The sequence below is a fragment of the Ursus americanus genome, chromosome 2 (assembly GCF_024610735.1).
Source record: "Ursus americanus isolate L20-20 chromosome 2, mUrsAme1.1.p, whole genome shotgun sequence".
Taxonomy (NCBI): Eukaryota; Metazoa; Chordata; class Mammalia; order Carnivora; family Ursidae; genus Ursus; species Ursus americanus.
The window spans coordinates 19,478,514-19,497,588 of record NC_142128.1 but is presented as its reverse complement, the minus strand read 5'-3'; the positions used below and the strand labels follow the sequence as shown (position 1 = coordinate 19,497,588).

Genomic DNA, 19,075 nt, shown 5'->3' with positions numbered 1-19,075 from the left:
CACGGCACCAGACTCTGCATTTCAGAGGTCTCCAGTGTACCATAAAAAATATATTATAAAGGAATAATCTTTATCTGAACTAAAGCTGCAGTGAAGGAAACTCATGTCCAGCTGAGAGCAGCAGTGAGCTTTTGTTCACTCAGGGAAAAGTCCGTGTTCTTCATCTTATTTGATTAACATTTTTTTCCCCTCTTTGGCACTAGGTACCTAGTTAATATTTAGACATTATATACATTTTCTTTCAACTGTTGTTCCTATTATGTGATCAAACAAAACCGGAGATGCCAGCCACATCAGCCGACCCAGAGAAAGCCGAGCCAACAGGCACCCAGCTGTGGCTAGCAGGGTAAACAGGACTCACCTGAGCCAGCGCCTGGGCGAGCATGGCCCGAGGGGTGTGCCTGGGCAGGAATCAGAGTTCGCTAGAGTGCCTCAGTTGATCACTCTGCTTCTTCCTCCCATTCCCGCTACCTTCCCGAGCAAAAACGCAACGGGAAGCAGTGTCTAGTTTTGAATCTTCCAGAGCCTTCTGATGTTTACCATTCCCCCCAGGAGAGGGAGGTGAGGGATGGAAATCTCTCTGCAAAGAAAATATACTTTAAAAAATTCAATGAAGCGATGCACAGACACCCTGCAACCCAACTTGTCCCTGCTTATTAGGTGTTCGTAGAGATGACGGGCTCAGTCTATTTCGGTCCAGAGAAATCTGAACTCCTTTAATGGCAATGCCCCCAAGGCGCAGGGGTACCTGTGGTTAAGGGTGTCGGGTAGGGGACAGCCTCCTCTTTGGAGGAGAAAGCATAGTCACCCAGTGGCGGGACGTAGGCAAAAGCTCTGGGGCTGGGATACCTGGGGGCTCGTGTCAAAACTCCACCCATCAGGAGCTCCAAGATAAGATGGGGAGGCTGGAAAGATGGAAGTTTGGATGGGAAAACAGTTACAGAGAAGAAATCACTCCCGGGCCCCCGACAGGAGGATATCCGGGGTGAGAAAAGGGCAGGTCAGGGATGGGCCGAGTTGGCCTGGAGTCCCAGGGGAAAAGGGGAAGCTGCAGCTCTCAGTCCTCGGGTCCCCAGCTCCCCGGTGCACGGCACCGGCGGCTGACGTCGGTCTCCGTGTCCCTAAAAGTATCCGGAGAGGGATGGAGAGCGCGTCGTCCCAGGCTCCCTGGGGAGGAGAAGCACGCGGGGCTGGGCGGGGCCCACCTCCCGTGCGTGTGTGTCGAGTTGGTGGGGGGCACGATCTCAGCTCTCCCGGGCGCCCCAGCCCCAGCGCACGCCTCCGCTTCCGTGCCCCCCCCTCCGCAGGCGCGCGCGAGGCGCACTCCCCCTCCCTCGGCGGCGCGGGGCGCGCGCCCGGCCCCCTCCTCCTCCCCTCCGCGCCTCTCCGCTCTCCCGGCAGAAAGTTAGCAGCGGGGAAGGAACTCGGGTCTGCAACAGCACGCGGCGGCGGCGGCAAAGGCTGAAGCAGGAGCCGCGGCGGAGCCGGGGAAGCGGGGGCGCTGCAGACGGAGCAGGTGCAGCTGGCGGGTCCGCGCGCCCCCCTCGGTCCCCTTGCCAGAGGCTGAGGGGGGGGGTGGTGGGGCCGCCCGGACTCCGCGGGAAGAGTGGGGAGGGGGGCCATGCGGCCGGGCTCCCCCCCGGCGCAGCGGGACAGCGGCCAGGGCCGGGGGCGCAGCGGCGTCGCTTCATGCAGCCGGGGCGGCTGGGCAGCGGCGGCGGCGGCGGCGGCGGGGGCGGCGGCTGAAACCATGTCCGGGCAGCGCCGGGGGCCGCCGCCGCCGCCGCCGCGAGCCGGGAGCCGCGATGGCCCCGTGGCCCGCACCTCCTCCGCCTCCGCCTCCGCCTCCACCTCTCGCCGCGCCGCCGCCGCCCGGCGCCTCTGCTAAGGGGCCGCCGGCGCGCAAGCTGCTTTTTATGTGCACCTTGTCCCTGTCCGTCACCTACCTGTGCTACAGCCTCCTGGGCGGCTCGGGCTCCCTGCAGTTCCCCCTGGCCCTGCAGGAGCCGCCGGGCGCCGCCGCCGAGCCCCCGCCGAGCCCGCCGCCACCCTCTCTGCCGCCTCCCCCTGTGCGCCTCGGCGCCCCCTCGCAGCCGCCCGCGCCGCCGCCGCCGGACAACGCGAGCCGCGGGGAGCCGCCCGAGCCCCCCGAACCCCCCGAGCAGCCCGCAGCACCCGGGGCCGACGGCTGGGGGCTGGCGAGCGGCGGCGGGGGCGCCCGGGACGCCTGGCTCCGGACCCCGCTGGCCCTTGGCGAAATGATCACGGCGCAGAGCGCGCTGCTGGAGAGGGAAGCGCAGGAGTCCAGCACCACCGACGAGGAGCTCGCAGGCCGGAGAGCTGCCAACGGGAGCAGCGAGAGGGGCGGCGCCGCCAGCACCCCGGACTATGGGGAAAAGAAGCTGCCACAGGCGCTTATCATCGGGGTCAAGAAAGGAGGGACCCGCGCGCTGCTGGAGGCAATCCGAGTCCACCCGGACGTTCGGGCGGTGGGCGTAGAGCCGCACTTCTTCGACAGGAACTACGAAAAGGGGCTGGAGTGGTACAGGTAGGATCCTGGGATCGGCGGGATGGGATGAACGCACGGGGAGACCCGGAGGGCGAGCCGCCGCTGTCCGGGCCCCTTGGACACCCAGGTGCCGCCGTCCCGAGAGCCCTTAGCCCCAGTGGGGGCTCTGCCAACCCTGGCGGGGTTGCTCAGCGGGAGCGGCGGAGAGGGCTGGACGCTGGCCAAGGATCACTTTATTTCAGGGCGAGGGGTGGAGGTGTGTCGCCTTGCTTCTGCCTGCCTCAGGCTCCTGGTCCGGGGAGGTGCCTCTGAATCTGCCCAGCTCCTAGCCTGGGAATCCCCAGCCTTCGTGCCCGCGAGGTGTTTCCTCGCCCGGGCTCTGGCGCGGCTCTGCGCTTCTGCGTTGGGGATGCCAAGGAATGAAGCAGGGTAGCTAGATGGATCTAGGGGCTTTGAGATCCCCTGAAATCTCGCAAAATCGCCCTGAAACGCATTTGCGTGGTTGGAATCCAACTTTAGTATTTTCAGGTTAGAGCAAAATGAACAGGCAACAGTTAAAAAGATGATGCTGGCAAGTTTTGGCTTTCTAGTAAAGACCTAGGATGCCCCCCATCTCCAGAACTTTCTATCCCCCGTGGCTGAATGAACCCTGAGTTGGTTTTGCCTCGGCAGCATCAGTGTCTACACGACAGTCGGTGCTCTAAGAGTTTTTGTGCACTGCACCCGTGCCCTTTCTAACCCGAGCCTCCTTCGCAACAGATTGGAGCTCCTGGCTTGTGAAATGCTCACCTCTCCTTTTGCACCCTCTGCCAGTGGTGAGAGAAAGGAAGTAGACAGGAGTAGAAAGTTAGGTGCAGGTAAAATAAATTACTAATCCAGCTTTCTCGCCAGCCATAGCATTTAACCCCACACTGGTGCAGATTCCAAAAAGGAGCCTCCTTTGCTTCCCCCTCCCCCTTTTTCCCTTCCGTTTTATAGCTCTCCGGAAAATAGATCTGGATGGCTGGCCCCATCTCGGTTGCATCTCAGTAATTAATTGCAATTGTCAAACAGAAACACAGGCTTTGTCAGCTAAAGTGATGTTATCATCTTAACAGAGCCAATAGGTAAAATACGAGGATTGTTTCCTGACAAGTTCCCTTCCTGTTGAAGAGATGTGCTTTCCAAGTTTAAATTACAGCCTGGGAAAAGTTTTAGAAATAGCTTAACTTAAGAAATAGATAATAAATGGGTGTATTGTGATTGATTTCTTCCACTTTAAAAAATATGCCTTATGCTTTCAAAGCTTGAGAGAAGTACACTTAGGCATAAACATTCCACCACATTAAACTGAAACAGCAAATGTGTCTGTTAATGTCTTGTCTGTTTCAACAGGGAGAACTAATTGCAATATTTTAGGAGGCTTCAAACAGCCCCTTCCTATCAAAACATAAAACAGCAAATGCCTAATTTAACTGGAAAATCAGTATTTATAACATCACGAGCCATGGTTTCCAGTTTGCGATTATAATTAAAAAGGTGTTAGGATGATTAATGCAACAATGGCAATATAGAGAAAGGGTATGATGTCTGGGAGGGTTTCAGTTGTTTAATTGTTCATTATGGGGATGTTCTGGTTTCTGCCGTGAAGTAGCCTCAGCCCTACGAGGGTAACAGTGGCTTTTTCAATTCTAATTTTAAAGCTGCGTATCTCGGGAGAAGTGCCAAGTGCCCTTTTGGGGGAGAGAGAAGCATAAAGATCACATCTTTCCAGCATGTGTTCGGGTTGCCTTGTAGCAGCTGGAAGTAGAGAAGGGAGTGTTTTATACAGACACCTTAAAGTTTGATGAAGGGTGCATGGTGGAATGCGTGTCAGGAGGTCCCATCCGTGGGGCTGGAGAATTTTCTGAATGAGAGGATAGGAAATGCCAGATTTTCTTAATCTTCTTTCATGCCTAGGCTGGGAAGAGGAGGCATGGAGACAGGCATGACAGGGCTGTGGAAGGTTCTACCCCGGCACTGTGGTACTTCCAGCCATCCCTCATGTGGTCTTTGGGGCTAAGTGTGAATATTTGGTACCCATCTGCAAAACTGTTATGCCAAAGACATATGGGCAGATTCCCTTGATCCTCACTTAAGAAGACCATGTGATTTCTCTGTGGGGCCCCCCACCCCCGTCCTCAACCCTAGTGTCTCACCCACAGCAGATCTTTGTAGTGCTCAGAGGTGCCGACCGCAAGTGCTGGAGAGGACTCTCTGTAACACAGAGGGAATCAGTAGCCACCCAAACCTGGCTGCTGAGAAGACTTCTAGAAACTCCTTCGGCCCACGGGAGTGTGCTGGGGCTGCTTGGATATCTCTCCAGCCTTACCAGGGACGACAGGGCTTTGAGGGTATTTGTGGGATTTTCATAGGCTCCATATCTTCAGGCTCCTGTCTCTCTGCCTTGGAGGAAGAGGGGATGACATCCTCATTATGTTGTAGAAAAGGAAACCACGGCATCAGTTCAAACCAGTAAGGGAAAGCCTTCCTCTCATTTTCCTGCTCCAACTGCGTCTTATAAATGGCGGCATCCGTGCATGAATGTATTTGAATGGTCACACTTCCTCCCCATCCAAGGAGTAGTCTGTGCAAAATCTTCCTCTCCTTGCCAGAGGAGAGGGCCACAGATGAAAGGTTTTGATTCTCTCCCCCACTTGTTTTCTTTCCCTTTTTCTCGTCGAGGTGCTTCTGTGAGAGCCTGCTAATTCTGCAGGTGTTTCTGGGGTTTGGTGTTTTCAGCCAGAGGGAGAAGCGAGAAGAATTTGGGGGCAGCTGGTTTGGGCTTTCATCCTATCCCAACGGAATAGCCCTGAGAGTTTTGTTTCCTCCGTGTCACTCCAGTCTTGTCTAAATCTGGGTTTTGCTTTCTCCTACGCTGTTGATCTAATGTGATTTAAAAACACATTTGAGATTAGAATGTGTGCCTCAGATTCCAGGGGAAGATAGACTAATGGATTAGGACAAGAGTGTTAAAGCTATGGGGAGAAGCAAGCCTCCTTTGGTGGGTTGACCTGAGCCCATGACTCATAAGTGGGGGTAGACTCGACCCTCCACTCCCCACCCCTCCAAACAAGTTAAGATAAAAGGGCAAAGCCCCAAGGTACCTTTCAGAACAGGCTGCTCCAAGCTGCCTGGGCAGAGACCTTATACTCTTCTAAGGGGTGGGACCTGGCGGGGGTGGCAGAACTCATCCAAGTGATAGGGTTGCCTTGCGGTGTGGCCTCCCCTGTGGCTTACACACTATACAGGAACCCTGTCCACCACTTCGGCATTGGAAACTCCTCAGCTCCAGAACGATGATGGGAAGGGAACCTCCATGGTTTCAGATGGTCTGCACTGCCAACAGTGAATATGCTCCTCCCATTGACTAGGGGAAAGTCACTTAGGAAAACGGTTCCCATAGTCATGCTCGTGCTACCCAGAGGAAGGTGGTCTGCAGCACTGTTTGCACTAGGTATCCAGAGTGAGAACGAGGGAGGATGCCAGAAAAAGGCACTGGCAGTTAGGGAATGCCTGTTCTTTATGGAGCCGGGCACTTTGTAGATGTCATCTCACGTTTGAGCATCATAATGAGGGTTGTGAGCGAAATAGCAGCCTTCGTGTTTTACAGGTGGTCCTCAGAGTGCAAATGACCTGCTCAGCGTTGCTTAGCTGGTCAGTAATTGAGCTGACCACATCTGTCCAATTTCTCAATGAGGTTTCTGGGTTTCCTCCTTCATATCCCACCACCACACATAAAATACTAGCAGAATGTTTTCCTTCCTTCCTTCTTATATTTAACAAACCTTTTAATAATATTTACCATGTACCCAGAGCTCTTGTAAGGACAGGGGGTAAAGTGGTGACTAAGCACCTTGTGCTCCTGAAACTGACATTTAGGTAGGTGGTGGGCAGGGGAGACAGAACAGTCTTTCTTGTTACCTTTTTTATGTGGCTACTAGAAAATGTAACATCATGCTGGTGACTCATGTTATATTTCCACTGGGCAGGGCTCCTAGTAGAGCAGTGCTTTTTAAGCTTTAAATGTGCACGTGTCACCTGGGATGTGAACATACAGGATTCTGATTCAACAGGTCTGTGGAAGGCCCTGAGAGTCTGCATTTCTAACTTCCGAGGAGCTGCTGATGCTTCTGATCTGCGGACCTCACATTGAGTAGCAGGAGTCTGGAGAGAAATTGGTGTGTGCGTATGTGTGCACGCCTAGGTTATTTTAAATCAAATGACTAGGGAAAACTTCCCTATGAGAGTGATGTAAATGAAGTGAAAGAATAAGATTCTTCCACGTAGAGATCTGGGTAGAGAGGTTTCCAATAGCAGGAATGGCAGGTGCAAAGGCCCTGAGGCAGAAGCAAGCCTTGTGGCTTTATAAAGGGTTCTTTCAGTATTTCCAAAGCACAGTGTTTGTAGCTGGACAAAACTGGGTTCAAAATCTGGTTTTACAAATTACTGATTGGATAATTTTGGATAGCTAACTGATTTAACATCACTCATTTTCAGCTTGTTTATCTGGGAATAATTCCTTCCTCGCTGGATTTTTGGGGTGAATAAATGAAGTAATAAAGGTGAATGTATTCCCCCCCCACAAAAAAATGAGTATCTTAGAGCAGAAATCCAAACGGACCCAACTCCTGTTTGTTTTTTTAATTTCTCAAATCATTTTGGTCTCCTATGTTTTACCTTTGATCACAGCTGTTCTAATATTGACTGAAGAGTCTCCTATTGGGGATGTTTTTGGGAAAAGTCTAATGATGATGGGCTTTGTAATCTACATCTGCCTGACTTTAAACCCAGGGTCACAAACTTGGATAACCAGTGAAATAGACAAGGCAGGGAGAACCCGGGGGTATGTCTTTGCAGATCTCAGCCACTGCTCCGTTGCAGCTACCCTTTTCCATGGGTAAATGTTACTACATCCTCCACTTGGTAGGACAAATTGGAAATCCAGGCTTTGATGTGAAATCTCTTGGTTTTTGATGTTGGCAAACCGATTAAAATTTCTTAAAAGCCTTGTGTGGGCCAGCACTGTGGGACAAACAAAACACATCTGTGGGCTGGATACAGCCAGCTGGCTACCAGTTTGTGACCTCTGGTTTAAACTCATTTCAGAAAGTAACTGGCATAGCCAGACCCTTTGCAGTTGCCAGAATTGTGGCTTACATGTGCTATTTTAGTTTCGAAATTTTCCTCCTTTACAGATTTTGCAACAGCAAGCAGTGGATACCTCCCAGATAGATTGCAACAATAACAAAAGGAGCTGGAGATAAACAGGAACACTGAGGCAGAAATAGACAATTCACAAATACATTTTTTCCCTTTTGTTTTCAGTGAATATTTTCTTGAATGTGGGACAGCTCTTCAGTTGCTCGCTCGTTAATCAGGAGCACCGCTTGTGATCAATATAGATAAGTTGCACCTATAAAATAGATTTCAGTCAGGTGGGGTCAGTAAGACCTGAAAGATGGAAAAATTGGGTTTTAGCTTTGCCCTGCCACATTACTAGTTCTGTTGGACCTCAGGTTACTCCGTCTGTTTCTTTCTTTTTAAAAAAATTCTGTTTCTTAGATACTGAGACTATATTGTCTCCGAAGGGTCCATTTAGTGAAATACTTGGGTTCTAGAACAGACTTCTGTGTTAGACTTTTTGGAGGGAGGAAGCTAGTAGGGAAGAAGCAACATTACTCGGAGCATGTTACCGTCTCTGAGCCAGAGGCCACTGTGTCTTCCTGGTGTGATCACCAGGCCTCAGTTTCTTTACCTGCAGAATGGGCTCAGTATTCCTTATCTTCCAAGGGATTATGTGATGATGAAATGAGTTTGTGATGTGGGACATCGCTCTCTCCTTCTTTCCTCTCTTTCTCTCTCTCCATTTTCCCCTGGCCTTTCTTCTTCATTTTCCCTGCCCATCAGGACTGAAGGTCCTAAAGAGAAAGCTGTAATGCATTTTTCATTTGAATATAGCCTCTTATTTCAAGATTATGTCTGAATGAGGGATTTCAAACCCTGAAGCTGTTCTTAAGTGGCTCTCCAGAGAATAATCAAAACCAGATTCCAGAATTTGGTGTGTTGTAACTGGAGCTGAAGGAGGAGAAGAGTCTGATTTCACGAAGTAGCTGCAGCCAGAACTCTCCACCAAGGGGCTGGGATAGGGAAATGGGCTGGCACTCTGGGCTTGTGCATTGACATTTTCTTGAACCTACAGTAGGAATTGATGCTGCTTGGCCTGGATAGCTATGGAGGCATTTAGAATGCCAAGGGCGTGCTTGCCTTCAGTTTTTCTGCAGAACTGAAAGCATTTGAGAAGGCCCAATGATTCGAGAAGACCCCCCACAAACTCCCTGGGCTGGAGATTTGGCTCTTTTCACTAGTTTTCTCTAGCTGTCATGACATGACTAATTTATTTTTATTTTTATTTTTGTAGAGTCATTTTTACTTTTGAGTCAGGAGAGAGGCCTCGAGATTTTAGGTGAATGAGAGATGGCTAGGGTCGTACGGTAGGAAGTATTAAAGGTTTTGGTTTTGCATAATGGATGATATCTCTGGAACTGATTGAACCACCGCCCTGTTAAAGTAATCTCTTGATTCCATTGGTTTCTGCGGTTTAACAAGCTCCTCTATAACTGTCTTGGGAATTTCAGTCTGAAATTATAATTCACTAAGGGAGCCTTTCAACCCATCTTGCCATTAATTAAAAGCAGGTGGTTGAGGTTTTTTTTTTTTTTAAACACTCACTAGTTAGGATTATCTCCCTTTAAAAATTTTTTTTTGGCCTTTATTTAAGAATGTACAAAGCATATTTGTTGGGAAACAAAACAACACATGAGTTAGACAGTGGTGTGTGTTTTTTTTTTTTTTGGTTGCAAGTAATAGAAAATGGTCACAGAAATGATCATATACATAGAAAAGGTAATTTACTGGCTTATGTAATTGGGAAATCTAGGGGGCAATGACTTCAGGAACAGCTGGATCCAGCGCCTCAAATGATATCACTAGGTCTCTGTCTCTTTCCATTTTTTGACATGGTTTCCTTGACCTTGCTTTATTCTCAGATTGGTTTACCATCTTTTAGTCAAGATGGTAAACAGCAACCCCAGCCAAACATATTTTATGTTTATCAGTTCTTTTGGAAATCATTTTTCTTAAGAGTTTTTGTAGGAAATTCCTGGAGTTGCCTTTGGCCCAGGTTGGGTCATGTACCTGTTCCTGAAGGAGTCACAATGTAGTACTCCAGTTAGACCTGGTCATGTGGTTACCCCTTTGGTTTGGGATAGTGGTGGGAGCAGGGAAGCAGAGTAAGTCTCACTGAAACCATAGGGAACAATTTCCCCATAAGAATGAGGTTCCAGGGTTCTGATGCCAGAAGTGGGGGCCACTTGAACCACATGCTCATTAAACATGTCAAGATCCAGCCTGGGACAGGTACCTGATCTCTCTGAGTATTTTAACTTAGAAAGAGGCACAAAGGGTTAGTCTGGGGAGGTCCAGTGCCCTTGTTACTTTAGTTATTCATTCATTTATTTATTATTTAAACATGTATTGATTGTCAGCTATGTGATGGGGTCAAACCTGAATCAATCATGGCCAGTGATCTGAAAGAGCTTACAAAATAGGGAAATGGAAGTAAATGATTACATTCCAAGGTAATAAAAGCTCTGACAAAGGGGGATTTATTTCAGGAATGGAAGGATGGTTCGATCTTAGGCAACCTAAATGTGATTGACTCTCACTAGGAACAAATGAGAAAAATCCTGCGATTCATTTTATGGATGCTAAAAATACAGCTGATAATATTAAATATTTATTCCTGATTTTTAGAACATCTGCTGATTAAATAAGATCCTCCCCAAAGCCAGAGTCATCTTTAATGGTGTAACACTAAAAACATTCCCATTAAATTCAGAACAAGCCCAGAATGCCCATAATGATCACTGTTACTTATCTTGTTCAGGAATTAACTGATGATGCATTTGGATGAGGAAAGAATGAGAATGGGGAAGGTAGAATTATTACCACTTGCCCACAATTTCATCTCTTAATGGAAAACCTAAGATAACGAATTCTCCAATGAATCTATTAGGAACAGTAATGGGATTCATTAAGGCGATTGGTAAGGAAATTACTATGTGAAATCTATAGTTTTTCTATATGCCTATGCCAACCATTTTGAAAACATAATGAGAGAAAATACTCTATTTGTAGAAGCAACCAAAGAGAAAAAATAACTAGGAACAAATTTAGCAAAAATTGCAAGGGACTTGTAAGAACAAAATTCTAATATTTTACTGAGGGGCAGCAGAGGAGAGGAGTCCATCGAGACACCTCTTTCTCTAGGATGGCATGTCTGTCTTTTCCCTCCATCCCCCCTCCTCTTCCCTTCCCCTCCAGCTCCCCTCCCCCATCCCCTCTTCTTCTTTATTGGAATTCAGAGGCAGTTGTCATCATTGTAGGGATGCTAGTAACAGTTATGGTGGTACAGCCGCCAAATTGAGGTCAGGTGTGTTTGAGAGTGGTCTGAAAATATTGTTTCTGTGAACATGGCCAAAATGTCGTACTCTGTATATGAGATTCCCTTACTTTGTGCCCTTTATTTGACCGAGAAGAAGATGGTAAGACAACTGTTACTGTGCAGGTTAGTAAGCAGAGTTATAATTCCTTGTTGGGGGGTGGTGCTCTGCTTTATGTCCTCAATTCAAGGATGGTTGGACCGTGATGAGGTGTGGATTAACCGTTGGATTGGTGTAAATTAGTAGATGTAGATGCACAAAGCAGAAAAAACAAATCAGGGACGAGTAGTGGTTGTTTTCAGTGGAATAGGGAGTAGAAGGTTTGGGTGGGAAAGAAGGGCTGTGGTGGTGGTGGGAATGGCCATGCTCTGCTCCGGGCACCGGCTTCATTCAGTCTTCACGGGAACCATGGGACACGGGTCCTGGTATCACCCGTGTTTTCCAGGTGAGGAAACTGAGGCACAGAGAGGCCCAATAACTGGCTCAGGATGTGAAGTTGGGCTTCAGACTGGAGCCTTTGGCCCCAAACACACAGCTTCTCCTTTAATTTGTCTCAAAGCACTTTTCCCAGGAAGTGTTGTCCTTCCAGCTGCATGGGAGCAAATAATAATTGTGCACCTTTCCTGCTAGATGCTCTGTATCTCCCTTGTCGTTTGACTCGCCTGCCTACGGGACAGGCTGGGTGTTGGGGGGGTCTGGTCCCAGCCACAAACTGGGGCAGTGCCTTCCTTTCTGCTCTGGGCCCAAGCTTGTTCCTGCTTGAAGGGCCTTTTTATTTTCTGTTCGCTGCACCAGAATACTCTGCCCGCAGACTCTAAACTCCTGTGTCTCCTCATCCTTCGGGTGTTGGTTTAAATTCCACCTCTTCAAAAAGACCTTTCCCAGCTACCTGGTTTTTTATTTTATTTTATTTTATTTTATTTATTTATTTATTTATTTATTTATTTATTTATTTATTTTTTAAAAGATTTTATTTATTTATTTGACAGAGATAGAGACAGCCAGCGAGAGAGGGAACACAAGCAGGGGGAGTGGGAGAGGAAGAAGCAGGCTCATAGCAGAGGAGCCTGATGTGGGGCTCGATCCCATAACGCTGGGATCACGCCCTGAGCCGAAGGCAGACGCTTAACCGCTGTGCCACCCAGGTGCCCCTACCTGGTTTTTTAAAAACCTGTTTCTACTTCTGAGCTTATTACACTGTTTTATTTTCTTCAAAGACTATATTGCTTTCCCAAATCATATGAATTACACATCTCCGTCTTGCTGGAAGGTGAACTACAATGGACCTGGGGTCCCGTCTGTCTTTTCCTTGACAGTGCCCAGGTCAGTACTTGGCCCAGGTCAGTAGATGCTCCATAATGGTGGTGAATTAATCACTGATTTTGTTTTTTGTTTTTGTTTTTTTAGAGGGAGAGTGAGCACAGGGCAGGGGCAGAGGGAAAGGGAGAGAGAGAATCTCAAGCAGGTTCCACCCCCATCATGGAGCCCGACGGGGGCCTCAGTCTCACAACCCTGAGATCATGACTGGAGCCAAAATCAGGACACTCACCCGACTGAGGCACCCAGGTGCCCCTCATCACTGGTTTTGAATCAAAGAATTAATGAATAAAAGGAGTACCTTCTGTGTGCTAAGTTTTCTTGCAAAACTTCAGGCTTCTGAAAAGAAATAACACATTTCTTGGGAACTCTGGCTAAGAATTGTTCTTCACAATACTATTTTTGCAAGACTATTTTGGGTGCAAGAAAGAGAAACCCACTCAACACAGCTGTGTGGGCTAGACAGTCTCCCCAAAAGGTTCCCTCCAGCACACAACACTATCTATGTGTTTCTCACAGCAGCCTTACGAAGTAGATACTTACTTATCTTTTGCCAGTAAAGGGAGTCGCACTTCAGAAGGGCAGGTGACGGTGCCAGAGTCACACAGCGGTTGTCACCAGCCAGGTGACAACGTTTTAGAAGAGCTTGGATTATTTCTGATTGACCATTATGTCCCGAGAGTAGCTTGGATTATGTTTCTCTAGATGCATTATCAGAATGATGTAACTGTCGTTCAGTAATCAAATGGTTACGCAGAGTCCCTGTGTTTGATTTGTTACTCACTCACTGTAGGTGTAGATACGCCTTTTCCTGTACCTCCAGGTTAAGGCTTCTGCAGGGCTTTTGAGATTTCAGTGTCCCTGGAGCCAAGGAAATCGGAGACCGACTACCCGAGTACCTCTTTCACAGGGCGTTCTGACTCTTTGGAGCTGTGTGGTGTTTTGAAAAAGAAAGCTGAACCTGGAATCAGAAATTCAGGATTTGAGTCTGATTTCTGTGTCGACCTTGCTTTGTAGGCATGGACACATAGTTAGCCTCTGAGCCTTTGTTTCCTCATCTCTAAAATGGGAATCACAGCCTCTAAGAAAACCACAGTGATTTTGCGAGGATAGAATAATGATGATGTGCTGGAATCTACGTGGCCTACACGTTCGTTGTTCGTCGTTATTAATCTGTGCACGTTTTCATGAATTCCTCCAGATAATTGGTTTTCTGGAATGTTGCACTCCAGGGAGTACCTGAAATACAGGACACTCTTATCATAAAGTTAGGCTAAGTTTAATTTACAGAAAGTATTATGTAGCACGGATATCAAACACCAGTTAGGGCGGTTAGGGCGGACTGCATCAAGATCCCCAGAGTTCCTAGAGAACATCACTCTGCATTACTCTTACCTGCCCATCATCCTTTTATACCGAAAAACCATAAAAAGCTATATTTAGGGCATGTTGGCTTCCTAGGATTGCCCTGCTGGTGGTGACCTTTGGAGGTGCCCAGAAGATATTCTCTGTTTGCACTCAATTGACCTATAACCTCATTTTCTTGTGCACTCTGTCTGCATTTCCCGAGTTGTCATATTCACTTCCCACCTTCTGGCTGTGGAAATAGCCCACTTTCTAACCTGTGAAAGGCAGAATATGTCCCCGTCCCCCAAAATGTCCTCCTCCTAATCTCCGGAATGTGTGAATATGCTGGATCGAGTGGCAAAGGGGAATTAGGTTACAGTTGGAATTGTGACAGCTTAACTTGAATGGAGTCATCGGGGTTGTCTGGATGGGCCAGTGTAATCACAAGGATCCCTTCAAGGGGAGGAGGAAGGCAGAGGGAGAGAACCTGGGGGGCTCAGCCTCCTGTTGTTGGCTTTGAAGATAGTGGAAGGAGCCACAAGCCCAGGAATTCAGGCAGTTTCTAGAAGCAAGGGGAAAGGGAAGGAAATTGATTCTTCCTTAGAGCTTCCAGAAGGAACGCAGCCTGACGATGCTTTGACTTGAGGCCATGGAGACCCATTTCTGACTTCTGACTTCCAGAACCATGAAGCCAGTCTGCTCATGGTCATTTTTTAACCCAGGAGTACGCTCTCCTCGGACATCTCTTGCGGCCACCTTCTCGTTTCTTTTCTTCCCTTGCTTTTTTCTCCCTTTCTGGAAAATAATCACCTTCTGGGCTCTTCTGAGTCTCTTGCCAAACAGCAATGTTGATGTAACCATCCACTGTTTGCAGATGGTTGCCGTACTAGTTAGGGTAGAGATGAAAGTGCTGAACACAGAGACCTCAACACACAGTGGCTTAAATACTGTAGAGGATTTGTCTCCTACACAGTGAAGGGTGATATTCGAAGTTTGTAGCAGTCAGTGCCGCCTGGCGACGAGTCACTCGGAGGGAACATAAGCTGAGAACAGTGAGTTCGGGGGTGCAGATTGTATGTGTTTGCATAGCATGGACATGCCAGCCAGTGTAGGCTGCTGGGGCAGCCGTGCTCCCCAAGGTCATTCAGAGACGAGAGATCTATTCCTTCCATCCTGTTGCTCTATGTACCATCCCCCAGGGAGCTCATTAGACATGCAGGCTCTTAGATCCCATCCCATACTTTCTGAAGCAGAATTTGCATTTTAAGAACATACTTGGGTAATGATTATGCACAAAGGTTGAGAAACAGGGCCTTGGAGCAAGGTTTTTCAACCTTAGCACTGCTGACGTTTTGCGCCAGGCAAGTCTTCACAGCGGGGGCTGTCCTGGGCATTGTAGGGTGTTTAGAGCCTCTCTGGCCTCTGCCCCCTACATGCCAGTAGTTAGTCCCTCACCCTCAGTTTTAACAGCCAAAACTGTCTCCAGACATTGCCAGGTGTCCCGTGGGGGTTAGGGAGCAGCAATACTGCCTCTGATTGAGAACCCCTGCCTTAGCGGATTTTTCTCTTCTGCATGATCAGAGCTACCTTGCAACCAGCAGTAAGACAGAGCGCAGAGGTCCAGGAAGGAATTTCTTCTTGAGCGGATGAGGCCGAAGTGACATCCGTGACTGGCGCTCACGTTCTGTTGGCGAGAATTTGGTTGCATGGCCACATCCATCTGCAAAGCAGTCTGGGGATCATGTTGGGTGTCTCTATGACTGAGGAGGAGGAGAGAAGGGATCTGGGGAACAGTCGGCTGACTGCTAAGGTAACTAACGCAAGAATTTAGTCTTCCTGTATCTCCTTTTATTCTGTCTACTCTCCAGAGGTGAATCTGGCTGGAAGGGTGAAATGAATTGATAGAAATAAATTAGGCATTTCTTTTTTTTGTAGTTGGAATAACAAGCTATTTTAGGAGATCAGAGGATATTTCAGATGAACATATAAAATTTAGCTGGTTCTCTGATAGTGTATTTTGATCAAGAGTTTCGTGTCATGGAGTCTGGATGGTACAGTCGGTTAAGCATCTGACTCTTGGTTTCAGCTCCGGTTGTGATCTCAGAGCCTCATCAGGCTCCACAAATCTGCTTGTCCCTCTCCCTCTGCTCCCCTCCCCGCCATTCTGTCTCTCTCAATATCTCAAGTAAATAAATAAAAAAATCTTAAAAAAAAAGAAAGAAAAATTGCCAAGAAAAATATTGTAGAGTTGAAAACCTAAATATTAAAATTAAAAAAAAAAGAGTATAGTGTCCTCTAAACTTCAGTCATGAGTATTACTCTTGCAAAGTTTTTTTTTTTTTTTTTGGCCATATAGAGGTACTTGACTACATTGATCTTTTTACATGAAAAGTAATAATTTTTTAAATATTTGTAAAGACCATATCATTCCTATAAATGTGTGTGTTGAGGTGGAGAGAGAGATATATATATGTACACACACATTTATCTATGTATGTACCTACATATGTATGTATTTATCTATGTAACTATGTCTGTATTTATGTACATATGTATGTCTCTGTCTTTTTCTCAAGCGGGGGGAGGGGCAAAGGGAGAGGAAGAGAGAGAGAGTATCAAGCGGGTTCCACACCCAGCCTGGAGCCTGATGTGGGGCTTGATCTCATGACCCTGAGATCATGACCTGAGTGAAATCAAGAGAGTCAGATGCTTAACCAACTGAGCCACCCAGGAGCCTCTGTATGCATGTGTGTGTATGCATCTATGTATGTGTCTGTATCTGTGTATCTGGTATGACCTGTTGCGGTACCACCCTCCCCCTCCTCATGCTGCTGACAGAGACTCTGCTCCTGTCCCTGCTGATGCCCTTGCCCCTTTGTAGTCTGCTTTTTGCATAGTAACTATAGTAAGTAATCCTTTTAGAACATAAACCAGACTGTATCACTCTTATACTTTAAATTTCCAATGTCTTCTTGTCAACCTAGAAAGAAATTTTAAGTTGTGACCATAATCCAAGAACCCTACAGAATCAGACCCCTGCCCACCTTTCCAGCCACATTGATTTGCCTCTTCTCTTTGCTTCTCTGCTTGAGCCACACTAGCTTCCCAAGAAGCAAAACATGGGCCTGCCTCAGGGCCTTTGCACTTGTTGCTTCGGCCACCTGTATTGCTTTTCCTTAGATAATTTCTATGGCTTGTGTCCTTTCTTCATTTGATCCTTCTGCTCCCTGCCTCCTCCTCAACATGGTGTTTTCCTGGACTGCTTGGACTCATCTTACGCACTCCTACTGGTAAAAGCTCCACTCATTCGAAAATGCTGGTATATACAGTATTGCCCTTAATATTTATATTCCACAGTTACTCCACTCCCACCCAGATTTCTGATGTCTTAATTTCCTGGTTCTTCAGTCCCCCATTCTGGAGGAAAGATCTAATTTTGATCTGGTGCCACAAAACGACATTGACATTGCTGGAGTGAATGTAAAAGATGTTTCTGAAACCCTTGGCTATCCCTGTATTTAAGTACACTGCCACTAGGTGGTGGTTACGAAACAGACTGAGTCCAAAAGTAAGGCGTGTCTCGAGATCAAATGTATGATTGTCTCCTTGCTCCTTCCAACTGGGGTTAACCCTGCGTATTTGCCCCTATAAAATAAAAGGCTTTATAAAAGGTTCACTCTCGGGGCACCTGGGTGGCTCAGTCAGTTCAATGTCTGCCTTTAGTTCAGGTCATGATCTCAGTCCTGGGATCGAGCCCCACATCAGGCTCCCTGCTCAACAGGGAGCTCTCTTCTCCCTCTGCCGGCTCCCCCCACTCCTGTTTGCTCTCTCTCTCAAATAAATAAATAAAATCTTTAAAAAATAAATAAAAGTTTTGTTCTCAGTAAACAGTAAATGGATGTTTACAGTGTGTTTAAAACAAACTCTGGTACAAACACTGTCCTCTTTTTAGCCAGTTCTTCACTTGTATTCAGATACAGAAAGAATATTGCCAGGTGTTTCTGTCTTAGCACTCCTATGACCATCTGGATATGGACGAACCATGAACATGCCACCGTACAATAAAGGTTGTTGAGACTTTTTTTTAAAGATATTTATTTATTTATTTGACAGAAAGAGACAGCCAGCGAGAGAGGGAACACAAGGAGGGGGAGTGGGAGAGGAAGAAGCAGGCTCCCAGCGGAGGAACCCAATGTGGGGTTCAATCCCAGAACACCGGGATCACTCCCTGAGCCGAAGGCAGACGCTTAACGACTGCGCCACCCAGGCGCCCCCTTGAGACATTTAATATTAGAAAATATCTTTATAATACACGTCAGACATTAAATGGGTGCACTGTCCATTTTGGAACTGAACCTTGCATGGTGATTTCAACCAGAGCATCCCATGACCTCACCCAGAACGACTAAGTTCCTTATTTAGAACAAAACAGTGAGTTCTGTACTTTCTGGGTCTCATTCTTGTACGTATCACTGTGTTGACAGTTCCTTCTTATAAGTTTCCCTTCAACTCTTGTCCTTGGCGCTCCTAGGTTTTCTTGGGATTGCGTTGTTTTCTACTCCTCTCATCCACCGGGAGGAAGACATTGCCCCGAATCACAATATATTAGAGCATGTTTAAAGAAAGTCCTTCCCCGTGGCTTGAAACTTGGTTTCAGCTACAATTTCTATTGGTTAAGGGTTCTTCTGGTTTTAGCACACAGAAATTCTGGGTAAATCTGCACTAAGCATGAGCCAAAATGGAATTTAATGCCTTCTGTATCTGAGAAGTCCTGGATTGGGGTGGCCTTAAAAGTTAGGGGTGCCTGGGTGGCTCAGTTGGTTAAGCGTCTGCCTTCGGCTCAGGTCATGATCCCAGAGTCCTGGGATCGAGTCCCATGTCTGCTCGGTGGGGAGCCTGCTTCTCCCTCTCCCTCTGCCTGCTGCTCCCCCTGCTTGTGCTCTCTTTCTCTCTCTGTCGAATAAATAAATAAATAAAATCTTTTTAAAAAAATTAGGGCTTGAACATTATCTCCAGATCTCTCGGGTCCAGTGACTGGCCTTCGTTGCCAGAGACGGGGCGAGGCTTGAGGCACTGCCTTTCTGGAGTAGAAGTGGGAGTCTGTTCCCCTGGGGGGCAGAGTTGGAGAGGTGGGTGTTTTCCCTGGGCAAAACCAGGATGAGGTTATCAAGGAGGGGAAGTGGATGCTCGTGCCAAAATACCAGATGTCTGTTTTTAGACTCTTTTGTTCAAATGTAATCTTTCACCAAAGTACAAGCGAATAAAACAGGCGCGCTGAAAGTTCTGCTGGCTTGCGTGGAGATGGGAGGCCTGGGTCCTGTTCTGTGTCTTTCTATAAAGGTGGGCTCAGAGTGGCTCAGATCCCTCACCCAGCTGGAAG

General features: G+C 47.6%; 1 protein-coding gene across 1 annotated transcript in view; it reads left to right on the top strand.

The window, feature by feature from the left end:
• Positions 1 to 1,805: 1,805 nt before the first annotated feature.
• HS3ST4 (heparan sulfate-glucosamine 3-sulfotransferase 4) overlaps positions 1,806 to 19,075 on the top strand; it is a 377,911-nt gene continuing 360,641 nt past the window's right edge. The window contains exon 1 of the mRNA XM_045775220.2: positions 1,806 to 2,548. Within this exon, the coding sequence (XP_045631176.1) occupies positions 1,806 to 2,548 (743 nt within the window). The remainder of the gene's footprint in view (positions 2,549 to 19,075) is intronic.